Source organism: Amblyraja radiata, chromosome 15 (assembly GCF_010909765.2).
Source record: "Amblyraja radiata isolate CabotCenter1 chromosome 15, sAmbRad1.1.pri, whole genome shotgun sequence".
NCBI classification, from domain to species: Eukaryota; Metazoa; Chordata; class Chondrichthyes; order Rajiformes; family Rajidae; genus Amblyraja; species Amblyraja radiata.
Window position 1 is genome coordinate 33,018,884 of NC_045970.1, and position 18,246 is coordinate 33,037,129.

Sequence of the window (18,246 nt, forward strand, 5' to 3'; positions counted from 1 at the left end):
TGATGTTTCGTGTCGAGACTTCTTCAGTCCGAAAAGAAGGGTCTTGACCCGAAACGTCACCCATTGCTTCTCTCCAGAGATGCTGCCGGTCCCACTGAGTTACTCCTGCATTTTGTGTCTATCTTCAATTTTCTTGCTTATTTACTCCCGCTCTGGGAGTAGAAGTGGGGGCGGATAGGGACCGCAACGACCGTGAGCCCCAGGCCGAGTTCGGTGATTGTTTGCCTGCTTCTGCTGCTGTTGAAGGTGAGATGTTGCGTCGCGCCAGGGTCTTGGGCCTGTCCCACTTTGGCCGTCAGTTCCGCCACAGGCCGTTGGCGTGCGAAGATTTTCGTTCACTACAAAAATTTTCGTGCCCCGCGCGATGTCGCGCACGACTACATACCCCTCCGCGATTATAAGTGGGACCGGCCCCGCGCGGCCATATGATGCCCGTGCGCCTCAACGCAACCACGAGGTCGCGTAATTTGCGTGCCAAGGACACGTAAGTGGGACAGGCCCCTTTACTGATTCTTGTGAATGACATCTCATCAGCATTGGGAATTCAATTCAACATTATTGTCATTGCACAGATACAAGTATAGGTACAACGAAATGCAGTTTAGCGTCTGGTCATAGTCATAGTGCAAGATAGGAATTAAAAAAAATTCAGAACAAGCATACATTAGAGTAAGAAGAGTACTGGTTAACAATGTGGATGGAGAGACCAAAGATATCTAGCGACGGGACTCCGAGTTCAGCAATGTAAGTGTGTTGTTGAAAAAGCTGTTCCTCATCCTGCTAGTTCGAGACCTGAGGCTCCTGTACCGCCTCCCTGATGGGAGGAGGGCAAACAGTCCATGGTTAGGGTGAGAGGGGTCCTTGATGATCTTCCTGGCCCGTCTCAGACACCGTTTTCGGTGGAGGGCATCCATGGCAGGGAGCGGGGCACCGATGATGTGCTGAGCGGTTTTCACCACCCGTTGTAGTGCCTTCCTATCCGCTTCGGTGCAACTGCTGTACCATACCGTGAAGCAGGTGGTCAGGATGCTTTCGATGGTACAGCGGTAAAAGTTGGTCAGGATCTGGGGGGACAGGTGAGCTTTCTTGAGCCTCCTCAGGAAGTAAAGGCGCTGCTGCGCCTTTTTGATCAGTTTGGTGGTATTGAGGGACCAGGACAGATCCTCCGAGATGTGTACCCCGAGGAATTTGTAGTTGGAGACGCGCTCCACCTCAGTCCCGTTTATATGGATGGGGGTTTGTCTGCCCCCTCTGTTCTTCCTGAAGTCAACAATAATTTCCTTCGTCTTCTTGGAGTTGAGGATGAGGTTATTGTTGGCACACCAGGCTGCCAGGTGCTGGACCTCCTCCCTGTAGGCTGACTCGTCGTTGTTACTGATCAGCCCTACCACCGTGGTGTCGTCGGCAAATTTAATGATGGCGTTGGAGCCATACTTAGTGATGCAGTCATGGGTGAAGAGGGAGTAGAGGAGAGGACTGAGCACACAGCCCTGTGGCACGCTGGTGTTCAGTGTTATAGTGGAGGAGGTGAGGTTGTTGACCCTAACAGACTGTGGTCTGTTGGTGAGGAAATCCAGTGTCCAGTTGCAGAGGGAGGTGGAGATGCCAAGTCTGCTGAGTTTGGTGATCAAGCTGGCGGGGATGACAGTGTTAAAGGCGGAGCTGAAATCAATGAACAGCAACCTGATGTAGGTGTTATTGCTGTCCAGGTGGGTCAGGGCTGAGTGTAGGGCCGCCGATATGGCGTCCTCTGTAGACCTGTTGGTCCGGTAGGATGGGGGTCCAGTGTGGGGGGGAGGCTGGCTTTGAGGTGAGCCAAGATCAGCCGCTCAAAGCACTTTGCGATGACAGGGGTGAGTGCCACTGGGCGGAAGTCGTTGAGACTCCCTGAAGCTGATTGTTTGGGCACTGGCACAATGGTTGATGTCTTGAGGCAAGTGGGGACGACACCCTGGGCCAGTGACAGATTGAAAATGTCAGTGAGGACCGGGGATAGTTGTCCAGCACATGCCCTGAGCACACGCCCGGAGATGCCATCGGGGCCGGCAGCTTTGTGCTCATTCACCTTGCTCAGTGTGCCTTGTACAGCAGAGGTGGAGAGACTGAGGGGTTGTTCGTTCGGGGGTGGGGCAGCTTTGATGGCTGGAGTTTTGTTGTCCTGGTCAAAACGAGCATAGAAGTGGTTTAGCTCGTCAGGAAGGGAGGCGTTGTCTGGGGGGGGGAGTGTTAACTTTATGGTAATCGGCAATGGATTTGATTCCTTGCCACATGCGCCTGGGGTCGGAGTTGTTTTGGAAATGCTCCTCGATCTGCCATTTGTGATTGAGTTTAGCGTTCCTAATTCCCCTTTTCAGATTGGCCCTGGATGAGCTGTATCCCTCAGCGTCGCCAGATTTAAAAGCGGCATCGCGAGCCTTCAGCAGGAGTCTGACCTCCCTGCTCATCCACGGCTTCTGGTCAGGGAAGGTCTTTATCTGTTTGTGGGTAGTGACGTTGTCAGTGCAGAATTTTATATAGTCCAAAACGGTTGAGGTGTATGAGTTAATGTCCACTTGGGAGTTAAAGGTGGCCTGGGTGGCGAACAGACTCCAGTCTGTTTGCTGAAACTGTTCCTATAATACAGAGACAGCCGCCTCAGGCCAAACCTTCACTGTCCTCACAGTTGGTTTCACACGTCTGATCAGATGTGTGTATTTGGGGAGCAGGAACAGAGAGAGGATATTCCTCTATATTTCCCTCCCTTCCTCACCTATTTTTCTGCCTTAAAACCTCCAAGTTTTGAGAAAAAAACAACAATCTGAAACCTTCATTGTTTTTCACTCTTGACAAAAGATAAATGACCTGTTAAGCATTTTCACTTCACTTTATTTTCACTTCAGATTTCTAGTGTGCATTTAGAAGGAATTGCTGCATCTCAGCTGGGAGGATCTGCATTGCTCCTTACATTGGTTGTTGACTTTCATCATCAGCCACTTTCTTCTTGTAACACCGACCCTTTTATCTCTTTCCTCTTACCCAGGGACTCAGTTAATCCACCCAATTGAAAAACCGTCCACTAAAATCCCATTTTAGTATACAGGTCCACCACCGATTTTCTGGCAACACCCCCAGAAGTTCCCTTGAAAATGCGGTGCCTCGGCTGGGTGTGGCGGCTGATCTCGATGTCATTGGGACTTCCGCTGCTGACCAGCAGGTTGAATTTGCCCCCTGTGTCTGGAACTCTGGCCCGGCCGTAGCCAGCAGATCCATTCCATAGCCGATTTCTGAGGCCGACTTTGCGGCTCCTTGGCAGCCTAGGTGGACCGTTCTGGTACCATTGGACTCCTCTCAGAGACCGTGTCCTCTGCTCATCTGGAAAAACGGATATTCCAGAAAAGCTCTGGGACTAAGGATGCCGGAAAATCGGTGGTGGACCTGTACTAGGAGGGATTGCTGGAAAGCAGCCGAGAAACACCGTGTCCACTGGGCCCACAACAATCGTCTCAGCGTTGAGCCTTTACTACAACTTCCATGCCCTGGACAAAGTCAAGCAACTCTTGTCTCCCTTACCTGCAGGTTCTTATAATGCACAGAACTCCGACAATGACTGGTTTTTGCAGCATCCTCCGTAATGTAAAATAGACCACAAAGCTTGCAGTAAAATCCAGTTCTAGCTTCTACAAATTCAACACCTGAAAAATAAGAGCCTGCTGGTTACCAAAGGTTCTGTTAAAGATACACAGATTTCCAGGAATTTGGATGACAAAAGAACAGGAATCTGTATTCCCACATTTTCTCTCTTTGAAGGATCGGTTGGATTTTTGGCTTTGCTGCCATCCAATTCATTCCATCCAAGTTAATTTTCCATATTGGCATGAAAAATATTTTGAAATGTATCTTTTCAAAATGTTCTGTCAGGAAATGGGGTCCTTCATGCAGAGTCTTGATTCATTTCTAGTTTAGTATGGTTGATCTCAGTCAACGTAACAGGTGGGGATTCTGCATTAGGCCTTTCACACTCCTGATCTATGGAGAGAAGACTTCCAAGTAATGGAGGTGCATGGAAGGGTAATGGAGGGTATGGATTCTGTTTTGACTTCATCTTATAAACTTGGATTCAACATAATGATTATTTGGATGAGCTTCCCATTGAAACCCATCCCACTCAAAGCAGGAGGAAGAAGACACAGAGTCCGGGAGCAGCAGAACATGGACAGGTAACTTGTAGGAATGAACTGCAGATTCTGGTTTAAACCGGAGATAGCCACAAAAAGCTGGAGTAACTCAGCGGGACTGGCAGCATCTCTGGAGAGAAGAAATGGGTGACATTTCAGGTCGAGACCCTTATTCGGACTCAAAATTCTTCTTCAGTCTGAGGAAGGGTCTCGACCTGAAATGTCACCCATTCCTTCTCTCCAAAGCTGCTGCCTGTCTGCTGAGTTACTCCAGCTTTTTGTGTCGATCTATGGACAGGTAACATTTCAGATTACTGAAGAAGAAGGGTCTTGTTCTGAAACGTCTTTAACCGTGTTCTCCTGAGACCTGACCCGCTGAGCTACTCCAGCAGACTTTGTCTTCTTCTACACTCAAACAAAGGCTGGGATAATGAGCTGTAGTGAATTTCAAATAGAATCTGATAATCCAGAATGTCCAATAGTAATGACCTACATAAACAGAATTAATGCCATTCCAATTAAATTTCTAGTGGTGTAGAAAATGCAGTGCAAGTTTGTTCCATAATTTGGCACAAAGAATTAGGGGAGGCAAATGGATGCTGTCAAAAGGAAATGACGAATACATGCGTGAAAAGGGAATGGTGGGAAATGCTGAAGATGAGGAAGATGGAATGGGAGGAGACTCGTATAAAGTCTTAATGGTAGTACAGACTAATTTGGCTCAATGGCTTCTTTTTGCACAGTTTACATCAAATGCAATTGTACATCAATGGATATAAGTTTGTTGAACCCATTTATAAAGCCTGAAAGAATATCTGACAGGAAAATATTAAAATATATGCATAGACTGGTCACACATAAATTTATTATTCTGTCCTGACATGTAATTTATTTGGATTTAGATTTATAACTTCATAAATTCTAGGAGGAGAATTAGGCCATCTGGCCCATTACGTCTACTCTGCCATTCAATCATGGCTGATCTATCTTTTCCTCTCAACCCCATTCTACTGTCTTCTCCCCGTAACCCCATTATCCAACATTAACAGTTCTACTAAATTCTACATAATAAACCTACTATAAAAATGCGTTATTTTGAAAGTTTCATACCAGTACTTACCTAGAGGAATACTAAGGTTAGAGAAGACGTCATTGTGCTGCCATGGCAACACAGGTTGTTGTATGTGAGGGAGTTGTTGATTGCTTCCTGCTGATTCTTGCAATGGCTGGCTTGTGTTTTCTGCATTAAAAAAATATTTAGAATCAGCACAGACATTCCTCGGGGATTCTGTTCCCTCACTGTTACCAGGTAGCACAACCATTACCAGGTAGTAAGTCCTGGCATTCAGAAATTATTCAGACCCCTTCACCTTTTCCACATTTTGTTACGTTACAGCCTTATTCTAAAATTGATTAAATTATTTTTCTTTTATCGTCAATCTATACACAATACTCCACAATAAAAAAGCAAAAACAGGTGTCTGGAAATTTTTGCAAAGTAATTAAAAATAAATAACTGAAATATCACATTTACATAAGTATTCGGACCCTTTACTCAGTACTTTGTTGAGGCACCTTTGGCAGGGATTACAGCCTCAAGTCTTCTTGGGTATGACACTACAAGCTTGGCACACCTGTAGTTGGGTAATTTCTCCCATTCTTCTCTGCAGATTCTCTCAAGCTCTGTCAGGACGGATGGGGAGCGTCGATGCACAGCTATTTTCAGGTCCCTCCAGAGATATTCGATCAGGTTCAAGACTGGGCCACTCAACGACGTTCACAGACTTGTCACGAAGCCACTCCTGCGTTGTCTTGGCTGTGTGCTTAGGGTCGTTGTCATGTTGGAAGGTTAACCTCTGCTCCAGTCTGAGTTCCAGAATGCTCTGGAGCAGGTTTTCTTCAAGGATCTCTCTATACTTTGCTCTGTTCATCTTTCCCTCGATTCTGACTAGTCTCCCAGTTCCTGCCGCTGAAAAACATCCCCACAGCATGATGCTGCTGCCACCATGCTTCACCGTAGGTATGGTATTGGTCAGGTGATGAGCGGTGCCTGGTTTCCTCCAGACGTGAAACTTGGCATTCAGGCCAAAACGTTCAATCTTGGTTTCATCAGACCAGAGATTCTTATTTAGGTGCTTTTTGGCAAACTCCAAGTGGGCTGTCATGTGCCTTTCACTGAGGAGTGGCTTCCGTCTGGCCACTCTACCATAAATGCCTGATTGGTGGAGTGCTGCAGATATAGTTGTCCTTCTGGAAGTTTTTCCCATCTCCATAAAGGAACTCTGGAGCTCTGTCAGAGTGACCATCGGGTTCTTGGTCACCTCCCTGACCAAGGCCCTACTCCCCCAATTGCTCAGTTTGGCCTGGCGGCCAGCTCTATGAAGAGTCCTGGTGGTTTCAAAGTTCTTCCATTTAAGAATGACGGCCATTGTGCTCTTCAGGACCTGCAATGCTGCAGAAATTGTTTTGTACCCTTCCCCAGATCTGTGCCTCGACACAATCCTGTATCGGAGGTCTACGGACAATTCCTTCGTCTTCATGGCTTGGTTTTTGCTCTGACATGCACTGTCAACTGCAGGACCTTATATAGACAGGTGTGTGCCTTTCAAATCATGTACAATCAATTGAATTTACCACTGGTGGACTCCAATCAAGTTGTAGAAACATCTCAAGGATAATCAATGGAAATAGGATGCACTGAAGCTCAATTTTGAGTGTCATAGCAAAGGGTCTGAATATTTATGTAAATGCGATATTTCAATTATTTCTTCTTAATTACTTTGCAAAAATTTCTAAACACCTGTTTTCCCTTTTTTATTATGAGGTATTGTATGTAGATTGATGATAAGAAAAATGAATTTAATCCATTTTAGAATAAGGTTGTAACGTAACAAAATGTGGAAAAAGTGAAGGGGTCTGAATATACTCTGAATGCACTGTATATAGAGCTGCTTGAAACAAGTGGCGATGCATTTTAATTAAGATAGACACAAAATGCTGGAGTAACTCAGCAGGTCAGACAGCTTCTCTGGAGGAAAGGAATAGGCGACGTTTCGGGTCGAGACCCTTCTCAATAGGTGGCGTTTCGAGTCGAGACACTTCCTTCTCCAAAACAAGATGCTGCCTGACCCTTTGAGATACTTCAGCATTTTGAGTCTATTTTCGGTGTAAACCAGCACCTGTAGTATCTTCCTATGCATTTCAATTAACTTCTGTTCATGAATTTTAACCATTATTTTTGTCAAGTTAAAATGATTTGTTAATATATGCTGAAAATAGTAGGATTCACTTCATATGATGGCTCACAGCATTGTCTCAGCATTCATTGATACCACATATTGGTATCCAAATAGATCAATTGAATAATCATATTTTATTTTTAATCTCATGTTAAAATCACTGCTCAGGACAATTATGTTATTTCCACAAAAGTATTTTGGAAATTTTACAAGATATCATCAGGACGGCACAGTGATGCAGCTGGTGGAGCTGCCGCATCACAACGCTTGAGAACCGGGTGCGATCCTGATCTTGGGTGCTGTCTGTGTGGAGTTTGCAAGTTCTCCCTGTAACTGCATAGGTTTCCTCCAAGTGCTCCGGATTCCTCCCACTTCCCAAAGGCATGTAGCTTTGTAGGTTAATTGGCCTCTGTAAATTGCTCCTAGTGCGTAGGGTGCAGATGCGAAAGAGGGATAACGGAAATTGTGTGGATGGGTAATCGATGGTCGGTGTGGATTTGATGGACAAAAGGGCCATTTCCATGCTATATCTCTCCATCAATACACCAAGCTCAATTGACCTCAAATGTTAGATTAAGTGAATGGAAGATGCCAAATTTGCAAATACCAATGAGATTTCAAAGACTCATCCAATAATTGAGAAAAGGACAGTTTTCTGAGTAGACATTTTGAGGGAGCATATTCTTAAGATGAATTGGATTTGAAGTTGATTAAAATTATCATGATTTAAAATACTGTAACACAATTAATGTTATGTATAAATAACACGTACATTAACTGTTAGGTAGACACAAAATACTGGAGTAACTCAGCGATTTAAACCAGCACCTGCAGTTCTTTCTTACACATCTTCCATTCTATTCTATTTTATCTATCTATCTATCTATCTATCTATCTATCTATCTATCTATCTATCTATCTATCTATCTATCTATCTATCTATCTATCTATCTATCTATCTATCTATCTATCTATCTATCTATCTATCTATCTATCTATCTATCTATCTATCTATCTATCTATCTATCTATCTATCTATCTATCTATCTATCTATCTATCTATCTATCTATCTATCTACCTATCTATCTATCTACCTATCTATCTATCTATCTATCTATCCTATTATTAAAACTCTCATCTTGTCCTTTTCCGGTTAAATGGTACCCTATATTTTCATCTTTTTTTACAGGTGCAAAAGGCCCACAGTTGCAAAAGGCACACATTTCAATAGCCACACAGTTGCAAAAGGCACAGTTTAAAAACACATAAAGGGCACTCACAGGTCAGTATTCTCAGTGTTCTGTAGATTTCTAGCTCAGACTGAGAATCGTGACCCTCTCCCTCCCCCATCTTGCAGAGACTGAGCCACGCCCACACGTCCGGGTTTATAGCTCCTCCCCCTCCCACGGAAGGGGAGTGGCCTTCATGGCATGATTGACAGGAGAGAGAATCTCAACATTTTAAAAACATTAGTAAGTCTTTTATTTTTCATCGATGGGAAAAATCCTCTGACCCTGACAGCTGGAGCGGGATTCTGAGGAAGGTGGCCAAAAATCACAGCCGTAAGTGGTCGCGTTTTTTCTAAAATCAATATACAGTGCAAACAGTTAAGACTTTTAATTATATAGATAAATGAATCTGCTTGTGATCACTGTTTCCAATCAGTGGGACAAGATGGAAGTAGAGTGACTACAAAAGAACCTGAAGCAACAAAAATAAAGACATTTTAAGTAATGAGTTGTTTAGATTTTGTTTCCTAGTTTTTAGTTTTAGTTTTACAAATACAGTGTGGAAACAGGCCCTTCAGCCCATTGAATCCACGCTGACCAGCGATTACCCGTACACTAATTCTATTCGAGACACCGGGGACAATTTATAGAAGCCAATCAACCTACAAACCTGAAGGTACACAAAATTGCTGGAGGAACTCAGCGGGTGCAGCAGCATCTATGGAGCGAAGGAGATAGGCGACGTTTCGGGCCGAAACCCTTCTTCAGACTTGACACAACCTACAAACCTGCATGTCTTTGGATAGTAGAGGAAATCGGAGCACCTGAAGAACACTCACGCAGTCACAGGGAAAACATACAATTTCCATACAGACAGCACCCGTAGTCAATATTGAACCCGGGTCTCTAGTATTGTAAGGCTAGGTCTTTTCTAGGTCCTTTAGACTGCTGAGGTTGTGAATGGCCTGGGTTAGCCTGAGGCCATAAAAGGAATGGTGACAATGGAATGGTGCTTGAGGCAAAGGTTAAACGATTTAGGATTTCTGTATGTTTATTGAACAAAGGTGCAATGAATCCAAAACTAGATCCCAGAGATTGCTTTATCACGTTTTAATGATATAAAATCACATGGTGTTTCACCTAATGCTACTTGTGAAAGTTTCATTAAGATTAAGATCTTAAGTTCAAAGTACACAAAAACAACCTTTGTTGGGTGCACTACCTCAGTTTCAGCTTTGCATTTTTTATTGGTCTCGGGCATGTTCCTGCTGCTGCCAGTATTTAGCCTAACAGGTGTGGTCGTTCGAGAAACATGCTCTGAAAGATACATGCTACAATGGATGTGGCGCTCTTCCAGCTACTAGGGTGTGTTACGACTGAATGAGTGAACTCTGCAATGGTGAGTGTATGTGAGACTACTCCCAGGGATTCAGAAGACTTTGAACAACTTGGAAAGAAAAACGTAATAAAAAGGAAGTGCAGATGCTGGTTTATACCAAAGAGAGACACAAAATGATGGAGTAACTCAGTGGGGCAGGCAGCATCTCTGGAGAAAATGGACAGGTGAATGAAGAAGAAATTAATGAAAAGATTCTACCTGACCTGTTGTGTTACTCCAGCATTTTGTGTCTGTCTTTGGGGAAGAATAATGCCTGAAGGATACGTGTCCTTTGTGCAAAAGGGCAACAGAGAACCTTCAAGCATTCCTGACATACGTATTTATATGGAAAATGCTTTCGTGCAGTTCAGAATGCAATAATCAAAAATTATATCCCAAATGTTAAGAGAGGACATTAGCATCATGTACCTCTACTGATTCCTTCTGGAGACTCTTTCTTAATTTCAGCTGCTTCAGGACTTCCTATGCTGGAGCTTGCCACGGACTGATCTGTTCTTGGTGGTTCTACCACTTCCTTTGAAGAATGTTCCTGTGGCTGTTTCTCATCATTTTCACAAGACCCAATAGGTCCGCGCAGATTTTCTGAATCCAGATGCTCAATGGATACACTTTCAGTTAACAGTTTGCTCATTTCACAGCTTTGACAATCCACAGGACTCTGTAGATCTTTCACAGTAGTCTGTTCAATCTCATTCAGTGAATTGGCCGTTAATAGAGAGTGGTTCTCAGATTCCATGCTAACACGGTCACTGCTTAAAGAAGGAGTTGGACTCGTTAGTCCTGGATCTCTGGGTGAAGAGCTACGAGGGTTGTCATCGGGATGTCCACAGTCAGTAACCATCTCTTTTGCTATTTGATCATTGTTGCTTATTTCCATATTTCCATCCTGTTCCGTTTGAATACAGGCGCTCTCCTGGATCTCAGGAACCTCTGGTTGTACCTCCATCAAATGTTCATCCTCACCTCCCACCTCATCCACAGTCACAAACTCCTCCAAGCTGCCTATATAACACTCTTCATCTTCGATCTCACTTCCGCTTTCAGAAGATGTGCTCTATTTGCAAATAATGAGAAAGATATCGTTAAAGGTCAGGCCAAACAGCAGGCTGTGTAAGAACAGTAAGAGTTGGTGGGCTGAGAAGAGCTTTCATTGTTTCTGCATTGAGTTGCTGATCCTGGTTTTACTCTGCACTCTGTGGAGGTCAAGTAATTCCTCAGATTCCTGACTAATCATTCTCATGTAGCAATCTCATTCCATTGAAGGTCTACGACTGAACGTGGGTGGTGACCTGGCAGAGGTTAACTACAAATCTACTTAAACCAGTTATAGACCATTGAACTGTTCAGCACATCGACAAGAATGGACCCTTTGGCCCACAATGTTTGTGCCCAACACAATGCCAAGTTCAACTGATCTCATCTGCCTGTACATGATCCACACCCATCTATTCCTTGCACTTCCAGGCGCCCATTCAAAACCCTCTTAAATGTCACTATCATATCTGCCACCACCACCACCCCAGGCAGTGTGTTCCAAGCACTCATCACTCTCTTTAAAAAAAATTGCCCCGCACATGTCCAATAGATTTTCCTCCTCTCACCTTATAACTATGCCCTCTGGTGTTGGACATTTCCACCCAAGGAAAAGGGTGTATCTGCCTTATCTATGTCTCTTATAATTTTATATACTTCTGTCAAGTTTCCCTCAAGCTCTGATATTCCAGAGAATCCAAGTTTATCCAACCTCTCCCTGTAGCTGAAACCCCCTAATCCAGGCGTCATTCCAGTAAATCTCTGCCTCCTTTCCAAAACAAGGTAGTGCCTTGTGGTACTGGTCATCTCCATCCAAGAAGAAAATAAACAATGCGTCATTTTATATTCCCTCCCCACTCACGTTCCAGTTTAGTTTAGAGGTACAGCGCGAAAACAGGCCCTTTGGCCCACCGAGCCCGCACGGACCAGCGATCCCCGCACGTTAGCACTATCCTACAGACAATTTACATATACACTAAGCCAATTAACCTGTAAACCTGTACATCTTTGGAGTGCGTGAGGAAACCGAAGATCTCGGAGAAAACCCACGCAGTCTCGGGGAAAACGTACAAACTCCGTTCAAACAGCACCCATAGTCGGGTTCGAACCTGGGTCTCTGATGCTGCAAGTGCTGTAAGGCAGCAACTCTACCGCTAGGCCACCGTGCCACCCTACTCCATAACTGTTTCCTGAGCTAAGATGTAAAGAAGCCAGCAGTTATCCACATCTGCTCAAGGTGATTTTAGACCACAACGCCAGCCTTATCTACTTGGTCTCTAATTTATTTGGATGTGGACATGCCCTGGACAATTTCCATTCCTTCCCAAAGAAGAACAGAAATGGCAAATGAGGAATCAACACTCATCCCGATAACGCCATGCCAACATACTACCACAGCAAGCCACATCTTAGTACATTAGATCATTTTGCAATAAAGGCTAAATATTGAAGCTATCACTAAATTGTACCTGTTCTTTTGTGCTTCTTCCTGACTCTGATTCTGGTAACCTGCTGCTCCTGCGGGATGAATTTTTTTTTGTAGAACATACACTGTCTTCTTCGCCAACCTGCAATCATAGCAAGAACGGTTTTGCAATATTGAGCCTGTTCTGAACAGGAATAAACTGTAATGTAAACGTAACTGGGGCTCAGGGTTAGACCTCTCGCCTTAATCAGCAGTTTGTGGGTACAAACTTCCCACCAGACCCCAGTACAGAAAAATCTGGGGTGGTGGAGTGCAGTGCTGAAAGAGATGCTTGCTGTTCCTTTGAAGGAGACATTTAATCAAGTCCTAGCCTCTTGGTAAGTGTTAAATATCACATGGCACTGTCTTAAAGAGGAACACAGGGGCTTTGGCCAATATTTATCCCTCAAATATCACTGATATAAAACATTATCTGGTCATTATTCCAGTGATACAGCTGTTTGAGCCACTGCCTCACAGCACCAGAGGCCCAGGTTCGAATTTGACTTCTGGTGGAGTTTGCTTGTTCTCCCTGTGACCGCGTGAGTTTCCTCTGGGTGCTCCGGATTCCTCCCGCATTCCAAAGACGTGAGGATTTGTAGGTTTTCCGGCCTCTGTAACATTGCCCCAGTATGTAGGGAGTGGATGCGTAGTGGGATAACAGAGAACTGGTGTGAACGGGTAATCGATGGTCAGCATGAATTCAGTGAACCAATTTATATGCAGTATCTTTCAATTTAAAAACAATTATCACATTATTCTTGTGGTTCCTTTGCTTTGTGCTTATTGGCTGCTGAGATTCCTACATTGCACTTCAAAAGTAATTATTTGAGTCTAACATAGTTTGGGATGTACCACGGTTCAAGTGTTTTATTAATTTAAAAGTCTCCACTGTCAGATTATTCGTTCAGTTTAGTTTAGAGACACAGGGCGGAAACAGGCCTTTTGGCCCACTGAGTATGCGCCGACCAGCGATTCCTGCATAGAAGCTCTATTCTACACACTAGGGACAATTTGCAATTTTTACCAAAACCAATTAACCAACAAACCTGTATGTCTGTGGTATGTAGGAGGAAATCGGAATACCTGGGGATAACCCACGGAGTCATGTGGAGAACATACAAACTCCGCACCAACAACACCTGAAGGCAGAATCAAACCCAGGTCTCTGGCGCTGTAAGGCAGCAACTATACAGTGCTACCGCTAATTTTACTTCGGAGTCACGTGAGTGACTACGTGAAGAAGGGCCGTCCGTCTGCGTGCGCATCATTACGTCTGAACGCAACACGCACGACGGACTGGCAGGCACTGAGTCCTCCCAGGCCGTCAGGATGAGCAGGTAAGGAAAGTTGAATCACTTACCTGCGTTCTTTCGGGCTTGAAGTTTTTTTCAGAGCCCAGATGTCGAGGAGACGGCCCGCGGGGATGTCGGCTGCCGAAGACCGCAACCTTCCAAATAGCGGGCGACGGTCTTGTTCCCGACATTAGCGCCGACAGCAGAATCGGCAGGAGACTTTGCGCGGGAGCAGGAGCTCCATGGTTGTCCTGCGGGGCGTAATGCCACCCGCAAGTCTAAACGAACCCGTTGACTCAGATGAGTCCAGGGAAGAGGGATACCCTCCCTCAACGGAGAGCGTCTGAGGACGACTTCTCCCACATGGAGCAACATATGGAGAAGTTGCTCCAACAATGATCTGCTCCAAAGGAGGGAGCAGCATCAGCCCGGCCTACAGCAGTGCCGGTGCCGGGAGCCTCGCACATGGGGCAGCCCAATGTCTTCCCCATTGGAGGGGGAACTACATGTGGAAGAAACCACTCTGAATCAGAGTACAAAGAAGAGGGGGGGGAAACCTTCCCAGGGACAAGCAGAAGAAAGGAAGTAAATAAGTAAGTTTTACTTATATTGCACTGTTTAAGTCAACACCAAAATGCTTTACATAAAAGGAATAATAAGCTTCCATACAAACAAACAGAAAATAAGTGCTTCTGCAATCATCCAGGTTCCACTGGGTGCTTCCCTGGATGGAATCTAGCTCTTGACAGCCCGGGTATTATGGAGAACCCGCAGGCAGCAGCACCTGTTTTCAGGGCTGCACAAATGTCTCCTGCTCTGAGGAGAGGAGCATTCATGGTCCATTTCAGTCTGACCAATGATAGAATCTCATTTAGGTCCACTGCAAGGGCCATGTCAGCACAGGTATCCTCAGGGGCCTGCGGCAGCACCTGTTTTCAGGGCTGCCTACGAACCTCACTCTCAGTGGAGGGGAGTGTGAATGATCAGTAGGTAACTGATCTCGAATTTAATGTATGAACATACTGAAGCATGCATATGGCCTCAACAGCCAGCAGTTGGCAGAATATCCGCATAGGCGACAACACACCCCACACCTCCATAGGGGGTAAGCGGTTCACTGAATCCGGTGGTAGCTTGAAAGCTGGGCATGGAAATACGATCAGAGTCGTCTTTCAAGGCAGACTCAAAATAATGGCCAGAATTGTCCTACAAGGCAGGTTCAGTATGATGAGGTTTTCAGACCAGACCCAAGCAGAGGTCAGGAGAAACATGGAATCCACACTCCTTACCAGTCCTACTCCCAATCAAGGAGAGAAAAGGAATCCGCATCAGGGGCCTTTGGGCTTACCACAAGACCACCGGTAGCCATGGAGGTAGGTGGGTCTGGGTTTACTGAAACAAGGGATTGTGGAGCAGTTACATGTTGGTAATTTACTCTTGTGTTCTTGTTCAAAATGACAATAACATGAAATTTCAGAACTGGTTTAAAAAAAAAAATAAAATAAAATAAAAAAAATAAAAAAACAGATAATAACGTGATAATTTTACTGCACAACATACACAGGTTCCAAGCAGACTTGGAACTCGGACTGGAATTGTCTTCGAGGCAGGCCCAGTAATTTTGGGCAGGATTGCCATTCAGGACATGTGACAGATGGAGGATGTCACTTCATCCAGGTTTAACTCATTTGTGCAGTATAGACTTTTAGAAACAGTAATTTTGTTTGCTTCCTATAAAATGGTCACATGGCATGCATCGACCTCAAAGATGCATACTATTCGGTGTCTATTCACTAAGAACAGGAGATATTTGAAGTTTAACTGGATGGTATGGATCTGCCAAATGGGTTGACATCAGCTCCTAGACTATTGACAAAACTACGGAAACCAATTCTGGGTCTACAAAGGTCTCAGAACCACATAGTAATGGCATATTTGGACAATTTCATTTTGGAGGCACCAAGAATTGGCAGAAGTCAAAGCAAACCAAAACCCTGTTTGATAGAATTGGTTACCTCATCCATCCAGTTAAATCAAAATTGACACCTGCAAGGGTAATTGATTACCTAGAATTTACTATCAAAAACAGTAAATATGTTGGTGACTTTGCCTAGGGGCAAACGACTATATTAATCAAGCCTGCTATGACCTGATAGTCAAATACTAGCCATCTATCAGGTAAACAGCGAGTGTAATTGGCAAATAGTAGCCGCATTTCCAGCAGTACGTACGGGCCTTTGCATTACCAGAATTACAGCGAGCAAAGGAACGAACACTCAGATTCCATGCAGGCAAAATTGGCAAAACTATGGATTGCCAGCAGAGGCCTTTGTTGAATAACTACGGTGGATAACGAACGAGAGAAAGCTCAAAGTAAATTTGCTTGAAAGCCATCAAGGGTTCTTCAGGGGTGGGTGGTGTGGGGGGGTAAGGGGGAAACCGTTTCGGCCGCCTCTTCCATGGAGAGGCGACTTTTTCAGGTCGCCTCCCCCGTGGCCTAACAGCAGGGATCGGCGCGGACTTTCCCGGAGACGCGCCTGGAGCTTCAGCGGCGGGCACAGCGTGGACTCTCGGCGCGGAGCGGGTGAGACCTCGCTGGAGGGGAGCGCTCCGTTACGCTGGCCCGCGGCAGCCGGCAGCCTGAAGCAGCGGTCTGCAGAACTCCAGCTGGTGCGGCGTCCACAGCCCGGGATCTCACGTTGGGGACCCGGGGGGAAGAAGAAGCTTCCACCGCCGGCCCGTGGCTGTCTTCTACCGTGGGCGCGGCATGGACTTATCATCTCCCCTGGAGGGGAGCTTCGACCGCTGGCCCTGCAGACTGCGGTGCTTCCGGCTGCGGCACGGCAGCTACTTTAAAACTTTGACCGCCGGCCTGCGGCCTACACCAGCCTGAAGCCGCGGTCTCTGGTTGGGAAGAGCCGATCCTGGACTCACCTTGACTTTGACTTTGTCCCTTACCATCTGGACGCCCGCAGCAACGGCTGTGGAGGGTGGTGGTCCCGACCACGGGGGAAAATGGAGGAGGACTGGCCAAGCTCTGTGCCTTCCACCACAGTGATGAATGCTGTGGTGGATGTTTGTGTAAAATTTTTATTGTGGTTGTGTTCTTTATTATTGTACCGCTGCTGGCAACCCAAATACCACCGACCTTGGTTGTGTGGCAATTAAATTATTTCAATTTCAATTTCAATTTCAATTCAGACCTATGCTAGCAGCTAAGGATGGGAAGCCACTAACACAGTCTAGAGCTGTGGGGGCAGATGGAATGAGCAGGAGTCTGTAATTCCCCAACACATGGAATAAATTACCCAGAATTGTTGGGGGCACAATTTGGACTCAAGGGGTTCTGTAGCAATATGCAACCGGTGCTTGTTCAAATTCAGATTGATAACACCACTGCGGTGGCACATATCCACTAACAAGGGTGGTGTAAAATCTGTATCTTACGATAGATTGTCGAACCTCATTTGGCACTGGTGTATCAAGAGGAATATTTGGGAAATCTACGAGGTAGATATAACACGTTGACAGATGCTGGATCACGGATGTTTAATAACAACACAGAATGGATGTTGAATCAGGTAGTATTTAACGAAATAACTACACGATTTGGCATACCAGATTTGATCTATTTGCATCTAGACTAAACCATCAGTTACCCAGATATGTGTCCTGCAAGCAGGATCCAGGAACAAAGGCAGTGGATGCTTTCTCCCTCAATTGGGGAGGATTGTTTATGCATGCTTTCCGCAAAATTGTCTCACAAACCAATGCTTGACCAAAATCAAGCAAGACTAAGCCACAGGCATATTGCTAGTGCCAGATTGGCCTACTCAAGCCTAGTCCCCAAAAATTTTGGGAACTATAGTTCAGCCAGTTATGACTGTACCCAAGAGCAGGGACCTCCTAGCAACCCAGTTACAGGGAGTAATCATCCACTACACGAACGTATTAACTTGTTGGTCTGCAGATTCTGAGGAGGCCATTTCAAGGCATAGGACTGTCTGAACAAATACAACACAGTTCGGATAACAGATGTCTTGGAGTTTCCTATCAACTCTGTACTATAACGATAAACAAAGTTATAGTGCAATCAATAGTGCCAGAGGCGCACTTTCCTCCTATCTGATGCTGCAAGCAGGGCACAGGTCGATAGGAACGCACCCCTTTACAACAAAATTCATGAAGAGAATTTACAATCTAATACCTCTAAGACCAAGGTACATGGACATGGGGTGTGAGCGTGGTACTAACCCTACTTTGACAGTGGGGACCGCCTATAACTAACCCTGAAGGTGGTATGCTGACAAAGAGTCCAGACACTGCAAAAGCTACGGTTGGACCACATGACCACCAATATGAACAACATAACATTCGTAATCAGGAACCTGATAATAATAATAATTTGTTTATAGGGACAGTGCATATTAAT

The 18,246-nt window shown here is 45.2% G+C and overlaps 1 protein-coding gene across 2 annotated transcripts in view; it reads right to left on the reverse strand.

Moving 5' to 3' along the window:
• Positions 1-18,246, reverse strand: part of rbm20 (RNA binding motif protein 20) — a 169,706-nt gene that overhangs the window by 9,712 nt on the left and 141,748 nt on the right. For both annotated transcript variants that reach the window (XM_033033990.1, XM_033033991.1), the window contains exons 10-13: positions 12,524-12,622; positions 10,431-11,076; positions 5,275-5,394; positions 3,550-3,671 (exon numbers count right to left, since the gene is read on the reverse strand). In XM_033033990.1, coding sequence (XP_032889881.1) covers positions 3,550-3,671; positions 5,275-5,394; positions 10,431-11,076; positions 12,524-12,622 — 987 coding nt within the window. The remainder of the gene's footprint in view (positions 1-3,549; positions 3,672-5,274; positions 5,395-10,430; positions 11,077-12,523; positions 12,623-18,246) is intronic.